General features: G+C 34.7%; 1 protein-coding gene across 3 annotated transcripts; it reads right to left on the bottom strand.

The window, feature by feature from the left end:
- Positions 1-250: 250 nt before the first annotated feature.
- Positions 251-7,642, bottom strand: LOC106759180. 3 transcript variants are annotated; one of them, XM_014642217.2, is made up of 11 exons: positions 6,717-7,641; positions 6,520-6,618; positions 6,168-6,364; positions 5,775-5,968; positions 5,479-5,584; positions 5,016-5,326; positions 3,772-3,802; positions 3,413-3,627; positions 3,105-3,186; positions 1,425-2,990; positions 251-786 (listed from the first exon to the last, which is right to left on the bottom strand). In XM_014642217.2, the coding sequence occupies exons 1-11, from the start codon at positions 6,776-6,778 to the stop codon at positions 635-637; spliced, it is 3,015 nt and encodes a 1,004-aa protein (XP_014497703.1). In that variant the 5' UTR covers positions 6,779-7,641; the 3' UTR covers positions 251-634. The 3 variants fall into 3 exon arrangements, with proteins under 3 accessions (XP_014497703.1, XP_014497702.1, XP_022635635.1); XM_014642216.2 differs by having other exon boundaries at positions 3,413-3,802; positions 6,717-7,642; XM_022779914.1 differs by having other exon boundaries at positions 3,105-3,183; positions 3,413-3,802; positions 6,717-7,642.
- Positions 7,643-9,653: the final 2,011 nt, after the last annotated feature.

Raw genomic sequence — 9,653 nt, 5'->3', positions numbered from 1 at the left:
TAAAGGTTTTACAATTTTTTTAAAAGTTAACAGCCTTTTTCAGCTTAGAGGGAAGGGAACAAACAAACAAATGTGTTCTGAAGAAAATATCCAAGGAAAGAATTTTTCAAATTGTTAGTTCCTAATGATCAGTTTAATCTCCTTTTTCTATTCCTTTTTTCTTGGATCAATCATCAATATCCCGAATTTCTTTCTTTATTTTTGGGTTCTCTTACCCTGATCGTATCATACCATTAAGCTAAATATGAAAGAATCGTAACAAAACATCTTTATGCCACAAAAAAACACAGCCAGACAGAACAGACCTGACTGCATTGCTGCCCAATAATTTTCCTTCCATCTATCGAGCCATTACTATCCCAAAACTTGAAATAGCCTTCTTCCTCCTGAATACAGCATTAGTCTTTGTTCCAAAACCAATGTTGGAAGCACTTTGATTATGTTAGCAAAAGGAAGGCAGCAAATTGAAATCCCAGTAAAATGCAAATTGTTGAAAATTCATTAATTACAGAATAGCTAATTTTTTCCATAGAAAAACATCATATGAAACCCAACTTCCATGCAGGAGGTAGATCGGCACAACATTAGGTGAATACAATCTAGTATACACACATCAACAAGAATAGATAGTACACTATCTATACCCAAAACCCAAGTCTAGCTCTTGACCATACATCCCCTGGCTGTGACCTGAAGCATGGATTGACTTTGGGTTTGACCTGAGCTCCATCTCAAAAAGCCTCTGAAGTGCTTCTGGATGATTTCTTCCACCACCAACATCAGGAGCTAATGAAATGGCCAAAAAGTATATCAGGAATTGAAAATAGATCGAGACTAAAAAATATGGATTAAAATTTGTCATGTGACCCAACACCAGTCGCAAAACAAGAAAATAATAATCACTATCAGGCATGATACTTCCACCATAGTGCGTTTGGCTTGGTTGTAAGCAACCAAAAATTGTGGCATCACCATGAAAAAACAGAAGTACTTGTTGCTTTGAGTGGGAACATAGAAACAGAATCAGGCTACCATTAACACTACCACTCCAAACATAGCATACATGGCTTGAATAGGCATTTTGTTCACAAAGTAGAAGCAAGTGTGTAAACCAGACCAGAGCAAAACCAATAATATGAACCACGTACAAAAGTATGTGAATACGTGCATTGTGTCTGTCCCGTGTACACACACTTAAAGTGTGGATGCATGCATGTACGTGTGCAATGTTTATGCTGACATGCCCATGGCAGAGTCACATACCCATCAAGGTGAATGAAACATGGGCAGCAGAAGAAACTATAATGAAAATCAACAGTGATCATTGAAATGCACAATAGTAAGTACAACTGTGCAGTTTTTTATGCATTCAAGTTAGTCACAGTAATTATACAAAAGGCAAGTAAGTACATCAAATGTTTTACCTTGTAAATGCATTCCAGGGCCACCAAAAGAAGGATGCTGGTGACCACTAAATGGGAATCCTTGGCCTTGAATTGGGTTTGGTTCCTGCATGAAGCCAGTCATCGGATTGTTGGGATGAGAAGGCATAGGTCCACCCCTTGGGAATCCACGTAATAGATGAGGTGTAGGGTGGTTTCCTTGCATGTGCATCTGTTGTAACATAGAATGAACGGGAGAGTCGAACCCCGGTAGTGCACTACTTGATTGATGGAAAGGAGGATGAAGCATATTTCCCGGAAATTGATGATTTGGTGGTGAGTCATGATGAATCATGCCCTCAGGATTTGGAAGCCTCATATAAGAACTAATATGAGGAGGATGAGAATCCAGTTGATTAAACATTGGGCCACCATGATTTAACTGAGGGTGGATCTGTTGAGATCGTTGGACATTAAGATTCTGATAAGAAATACCAGGTTCTCTCATATCAAAAGGACCACCATGAGGGTATGCTGGGCCTTCATGATTTCTCATAACAAGTCGGTCATCCCTAAATGCAGGATTCAGAGCTGCCAGTTTTCTGGTAATGTCAACTGTTGTGTCTTGGGACATATCTGTTTTAACTATATTTCCAGCGGATAAAAAGTTCTGCAGAGGATCACTAACTGTAATGAAGTTATCTTCTTCTGGAAGGTGAATATCACGAGGCACTTTGAAACCACTAGCTTTGGGAAATTCACTCTGAAGCAACGAAGAATTAACATCTCCCTGGGAATCAGAATAACCCAACCATTGTTCATCAAATCTATTAGTTTTGGGTTGATGTGTTTGTTCTGGTGGAAGGACACCACTTCCATGCCTGTTCAGGGTATGTTCACCAGTGGGAGGGTGAACATTGTCTGAGGTAGGGAAAGGAAATAGAAGAGACTCTGAAACATTAGGCCCTGCAGATCCAACTGAACCCCTTTGAACAGAAAGGGGTGCTCCAACTGATTGAAGCTCCTTCATAAAAGCTGACCCAAAAAGTGTCTCTAGTGTCAATGTCTTTGATGAATTGGAAACTTCAGCATTTTCTTCTCCAGGATTATCAAGAACATTGCTGGTAGTGAATCCATCAGAATTCGGAACCTTGTCTGTAGAATCTAGAATAGATGATAGTTCCATATCACTGGGTGAGGTTCCCTTCTGTAACAAAGAAAGGAGGTGTAGGGATGCATGATTATCAATTGAAGTAGATTGCTCAGTTTTTGTATCAAGATCTTTGTCCTGAATGGGCTGCTGATGTGAAGATCCATTTTCACTAACTTGTAATAAAATTGACTGTTCCAGATCTTCACAGGTAAGAACTGCTGGTGAAACCTCAGGCTTATCACTCTTGGACAATTGTGCAGAGTTGTCAATAGTAGTATGTGCTGCATTTGATGCCATATGCTCACTAATTGGTTCAGGATTTCGGAGAGAAAAGTTAGATGCAATATGACCGGTTGTTTCTACATTAGAAGTCTGCAAACCCCCATTTTCACCACCAACAATTAGTGAGAGCAAGTCATTTGGTCTCTGTGTCATGTCATCCACTGGATTTTTTTCTGCAGTAAGGTGAGGAGGGAATAAACAAAATAAATTCAAATCGATTAACAAAGTACAAACTTAAAAAACATAATAGCATTAAAACCACTAAAGAACTTTTTATATCAGTATACCTTCTTCAACAAACCAATGAGCAAACTTGGAAGATTGGAAGGCATGTGGACTCCAAGTCACATCAGCTTTATGATCAGGCTGCTATAAGAGCAAGAGCGTAATTAATCAGCTCAAAGTAAAATTGCAGTGTAGAAGCAGAAAAAAAAAATACTTGTCCAAACAACTATATTCACTTTTTCACAAATATCCAACAGTTGTGGTTTATCAATTTTTATAACCTAAAGGACACAAGAAATTGTTGAACAAAGATTCTAAGTTAACGTGTCCTTGACATTCTATAAGGAAATCCATTACGTTCCACAATTACCTCAATAATACTAGTAGATTTGTCACTGTCTACTGTTGAAGCATTACCAAAAAGCTTGTATAGGATAGAATTTGAATTGTCTGGATTGAGAACTCCTACATCTTCCTTTCCTTTTACTTCAGCATTAAGTTGAGATGCTTCCAAGACTTCTGAAAGAGCAGATCTCTTCCTCAATTGATCACCCGTTCCAATTTTAACGTCGGGAATATCCAAAACTGATGATAAATTTAAACTGTTATCTTTCACATGGCTAATTGAAATATTTAGATTTGTGCTTTGAATATTCTGTTGATCATTATCCATTTTCTTGGTTGATAATTCTCCTCTATTGTCAGAGTTTATACTGATAACATTATTACCTCCAGTATCACCAGGTGCAGGTTGTCCAGCCTATCAGAATAATAAAAAAAAATGTATTAAAAAAAGAGTCAAGAATAATAGTACATATTATAATAAAGCACACTTCACTTGTTAGTGATAAAGTGACATAGCAAGCAAAAGAACTACCGGTAATTTGCCGTCCTCGTGCCATGTTTTATAAATAACATGATATGATTTTAAAGATCAGCTAAGTAAAAATGTAGGGAGAAATTAAACTTCTCATATTAAACTGAGTTCTCAAGTTCTAGGCTTTCAGTCTTTAAGGAGAAGTATGTCCGCAGGAAAGGAAATATGCAGAAAAAAATTCTATAACATCCTCCTTCATATTGATTCAGCATCCAATAGGAAGGGAAGAGGCAGAGCCTTAAACATGAAGGTAGAGACTGTACTTATGTACCTTTCAGGTTATACAAATTTTGAATGTTGACATTAGAGTTTGGTACTCAGACATTAAAAAATTTCAGCAGAACGTTCTTTTAAACAGAGTATCCCAATCTAGTATCTTGTATCCTCTCTTACAATGTTATCAGGGACAATCAAATTACAGAACAGTATCATGCACTCTTCCTTGATTGGAGATTGCTCTATAAAAATCCCGAAATCTCTAAAGTGTTTTGTATTTTAACTAATAATTAGACATGAAACCAACATTCAAAGTAGATAACATCAAATTAAGGTTGGCTGCAATGACAGAATCTAAGTTTTGGTGTCTTGAAACTCCCAGCAAGGAAGAAACTAGTGGCTTGAATAAAGCCACCATTCACTTGCAAACTATTTAAGTTTATTAGACAAATGTCACTCTTCAGACAGTCAGGACATTTTTATAACCACTCTAACTATCACTTTGAAATAATAAAGTCCTTTAGTGATTTCTAACAGTTTTGTGCCAGTAGAGCAGTTATGGTTAATTAAAATACCAAAATGCATCTATGATTTCCATCTAAAAATATCACATAAGAAAGGACTTAGTTCTCAAACAAGAAATACCAACTGTCTATCATATCATAACTATTAACAGTAACAACAACAAAAAATCCCTACCCAAAGAGATAATATTTAAAAAAAATATATATCAAAATATGAGTAAAATTAAGTTAAATGCCTAATTCCACAAATCAAGAAATTAACCTTTTTGCTTAACATTTGAAATAACAGCTTCTAAGAATAGCTAGGCTACAAAAGATCACAAGTAAAATATGAATAAAGAATGTTAACCAGTTACCTCTGTTGAATGAGTGCTAAGGGATGTTTTGGTAGCAAAATTACGTTCCAATTTTGTACTTGCAAATCCTGGAGGTACAAGTGGTCTAGCTGCTGAAAGAGTCTGTGAAAGGGAAGAAGATTTCTCATCATTGCTTAAAGCTGCTAGAGTCACATGAGGCTCCACAGACTCATTGCTCCTATTAACTAGCCTTTTCTCATCGTCTTCAACAAGTGAAGTTATGTCAAAATCATCGTTATTCTTCTCCGGGTTCAACTTATGCTTATCTTGGAAAGCTTTATGCTGTTCCTTTCTCATCAATTCAAACGAAGCTAGCAAAAAAGTTGTCATCCATTAAAAAAATAATCCACTAGGCATGCACTTAACAATGACCCTAATTACAAAGGTAAACAGAACTTCTAAGCACATAAATAATGAGAACACATACTGAAAACCACAATATCTTCCAGAAAAGAACAGTTACCTCTTCTTTTTCTTTCCTCTTCAGCCCTGTCCTCACTTGTATACTCCGAAGAACCAAACGTTTCATCATTATAAGAGTCATTAGTCTCCCTACGTGAGTGAGGTGCCTGGAAAGCATCCAAAGCAAAAATTAACATCAAGAATTGAAGTTAATAAAATTAAAACATGATTTCAATACTATCCATGGTATCTTCACAAAAGTGATAATCATACTTTAGAGTAAGGAGTTGTTGGAAGTAATTAATATTGCACTGAAGCCAGAATACAGTTGTCTGACATACAACAACTTCCACTAACCTTGTAAGGACGTGGAGGATGATATGGCTCACTAGACCGATTTAGCTGGTAGCTGTCATTAGCTTTAAGTTTGGGAGCAGACAAACCAGGGGTATACCCAGAGGGCCGAGGAAAAGAACCACTACCTAGAAGCCCATCATGCTCAGGACCTTGCCAAGATCTACGGGACTGATTGCCAAAACGTTTTGTGGAATCTGCAAATAAACACAGATAATGAAATAGATCAAAAGAACCTTTTACAAAAACTTCTACTTCAACACACCAATCAATGACTCCTAGATATAGGCAAGAAAGTCATCGACCCAAACAGTTTAACCGTGTAAATAATTAAAGATTCCTCCTTTAAAAAAAAAAAAAAAACAGGATTATTCTTTGCTGATCAAGTGTAAAAACCTGAATCCCATTCGGATTGAGAATCACTGTCTTTATCAGACCGTCCAGAAGATCGAGTCTCCCATTTTCCATGGACTCCCCGCGGAAAGCTATCCCCCCTGGTGGGAGGGGACGAACCATAGTCATTACGTCTAAAGCTATGCATTGACAAACCGCCTGAACTTCTTTGTCTATCTTGAGAAACATCTTCAAGTTCACTGTTTTCAAAATAAACAGATAATGGACACAGATGACGAACAAAAGCAAGGCATAACACAATAACCAAAAAGAAAATTGCAGCATTCCTGTACAAGTTCATTGACTTGCTTCCATCACACAAGTAGAAACAAATGATGCAGCACAAAAACTTTACCTTATAAGCGATTGATCAAACCCACTAGGCAACTCTCTGCATATATCCAATCCACTTAGCGATAACAAAAATTCCCTCGTGTATGAAATTTTTATCTTCCTGAAACCCACGGATTAGTGTTACAACAAATATCTTATTTTGATTTTGATGGAAAACATGTATAACAAGCAACAATATTATCAAAGAAGAAAGGTTACTTTGGCAATCCTTGATCAGTAGCCTGATCCAACAAGTTCTGCTTTTCACTTTCAAAGCTCATTTTGTTCTCTCTACCTAAGAATTTCTCTCCGCAAAGTTGGTGAAAATAGAGAAATATTTCCAACCAATTTATAATGCAAAGTATCAACCACAAAGAGCACTAGTCAATGGCCATCATCACTTACACAATTCATAACGCAAGCTCACCCATATAACCAAAAACTCTTTTGCTCCCAATAACAAACACAGTAAAAGTAAAAACCCTCAAATATTATTATCCTAGTGTAAGCACGAGGTGAATTCCCGCTTATCCATCGACCACTTATTCAATCTATGATGTGTAAATCTTCAAAGCGAAGAAAACAAAGAACTCGAAACCAATATACACAGGCAAAATTCCAGCCACTGATCCAACTCAATCAACAAGACCCACTATCCAAAACCCTCCCAAGCTTCCTCCTTTGTGAAAAATTCGCAATACCCATCACCTAACAAGATGAAAACCACTCTCCTCTTCAATGAATTTCGTGAGAAATATATATACAGTTCATCACCCAAAAATCATAACGCAGATTCATTGTTAAAAGAAATTCAATTCAAAATTTGTGGAATACCAAAGAAAATTGGTTCCAAGAAAAAACGAAAGGGACCGTAACCATTGAAGGGTTTGGACCTAATCTAGAGCTCCGCCGTGAAACTAAGAAAAAGAAATGAAAAGAAAAAACTAGGGTTTTGAATTTTTACAGAGGACCTGCGTGGATCGAGGGTTATGGAGAAAATCGATCACCGAAAGAGCGTGGAATCGAAATCTCGGTGAGTTATGGCAGTGATGGATCGCAAAGGAGGAAGAGGGAGTGAGCGAGAAGAGAAAGAGATTTGAAGTGAGAGAGAGAAAATCGTTACTATTATGGTGTTATAATTATCTACGCCAGGCATTGGATAGGAATGCTTTTTTTTTCTACGATGATAAACAAATTAGTAATAATTATAATTAGCACCTTAATCTCCCTTCAAAAACATCATTTAATTCTTACTACTTTCTAATAAATTATACGTATATACGCGTAATGTTAAAGGAATTTTTCATCGTTGTCACATATTAGTATATTTATGATAAATTTCTTATTCTTTTTATGATACTTATGTTACTATACCTTTTAATTTAATTCATCGTTTGGAATATTTCTACTTGTTTAAATTAGGATTTATTCCAGATTTTACCTTTTTTAACTGGATAACTCGTCTGTGTTATTTTCTTTGAAGAACTATAAATAACTAATTTAAGCAGATGAAATGAAAATGTATTATTTTATTTTATTTTTGTTAGTAGAAAACTTTAATTCATTATGTATTTCTCCTTTTCTTCTACTTTTTATTTCATGAGAAATGTAATTTAAAATGGTTACTTTAGTTCGAAATACAAAAAATTTAAAATAAGTTCAAATTATGATTTTGTTGTATGAGTAAGAAAAATAACTAAAGTGCATAGTTATAAATCTAAATTAATTTTTAGTTTTATTTTATACTTGTGAATAAAAAAATACTCCATGTAAAGAAGTAATGCTTATACAAAAGGGAATAATTCTATTTAAAAATGATTGATTTAGGAAACTTTAAAAAATAATGTAAATGAGTAACTCGCGTTTTCGAATGATACTTTTAGAAAATAAGATGTAATTTTAAGTATGACTTTGGTTCTTTTTAATTACTAACTTTCATGTTAAAGTTGTATTTTTTTTTGGTAGGAGTTTAATATTTGTTTTATAAATTCATTTAAGCGTAGAGTTAAAAGGCATCAATTTTTTTTTTAAGTTGAAGTTTGATTTGTAAACACAATTACTGTTTTTAATTTATATTATATTTATTTTTATAAACATGTTTTTAATTTATTTCTTTTAAGTTTTAAATTAAAACATATATATAAAAATTGAATTTTATGAAAACTTATTAAGAAATATAACTCAATTGTCATAACAAGTAAAACGGTTATATAACTATAAATATGATTATGTCAGTTATCATTAAAATGGATATAATAAGTGAGTGTGATTACAATCTTATAATAAAATACTAAGACTTGATATGCCGGTTATAATTTGAATCATCATAATAAGTGAGAATGATAACAAATTTCTAATAAAGTATAAAATTTTTTGTGTCACTTATCAAAAAATTGTCATAGTATCTTTAATTTCTTTATTCTCTTAAAGTCATTTTGTAGTGCACTTTTACACCATTGTCTCTTCCTCACTACACTACACCCTCATCTCCTCTTCACTCTGGTGGTTATCGGTTTTGCTCTCATTCTAGCTTGGTCGCTCTCTTTCTGGATCGCACTCACTCTCGCAACTTTCTGGTTTGGTAAATGAGTACTTTTTCTCTCATTTAGGATTTTCTTCATTCTTTATATTTTCTCTTAATCAATATTTTAGGTTTCCAAAATCTACCATCATATTTCAATCATCATCTTCACCAACATGTCGTTGAGCCCCTTCATCTCCTTTAATCCATGTGTCATGCTCGACGGTGACAGCAACAAGGTCCATAAGCTCGACATCCTTAATGACACCTTCATGTCATCCACTAAGTTCATTGACAACTCCCACGTTTGCGCCTATCTCAACACAGCGAAGCCATACTGCAAACTCATTAACAGTTTTTTCCTCGCATAGTAAAAAAATGCATTTCTCATACTCCTCTGAAACTACCATTATGAGTCCTTCAAATAGATCGAAGAGCAACTAAATAAGAACAATAAAACATAAAAACACACCTTTTATGTCGGTTATAACACAACCGACATAGAAAGTGGACTTTTTTTGTCAGCAAAATTGGTATAAAAAGTAAAAATTTTATATTTCAACTTATTTATGTTTATTCCAAAACCAATAAAGAAAACCTAGTAAAACTTTTCATTTAATTTATTTGTAATTGAA

This window comes from Vigna radiata, chromosome 4 (genome assembly GCF_000741045.1).
Source record: "Vigna radiata var. radiata cultivar VC1973A chromosome 4, Vradiata_ver6, whole genome shotgun sequence".
In the NCBI taxonomy this organism is placed as follows: domain Eukaryota; kingdom Viridiplantae; phylum Streptophyta; class Magnoliopsida; order Fabales; family Fabaceae; genus Vigna; species Vigna radiata.
This window is presented reverse-complemented; position numbering and strand designations above follow the sequence as displayed.

Excerpts from the sequence above, each read along its gene's own strand:
- LOC106759180 (XM_014642216.2), bottom strand. The coding sequence starts at position 6,778 with ATGAGCTTTGAAAGTGAAAAGCAGAACTTGTTGGATCAGGCTACTGAT. Across the intron at positions 6,619-6,716 it reads ACTGATCAAGGATTGCCAAA|GAAGATAAAAATTTCATACA; the intron begins GTAACCTTTCTT and ends CGTGGGTTTCAG. Across the intron at positions 787-1,424 it reads CCCTGGAATGCATTTACAAG|CTCCTGATGTTGGTGGTGGA; the intron begins GTAAAACATTTG and ends CCATTTCATTAG.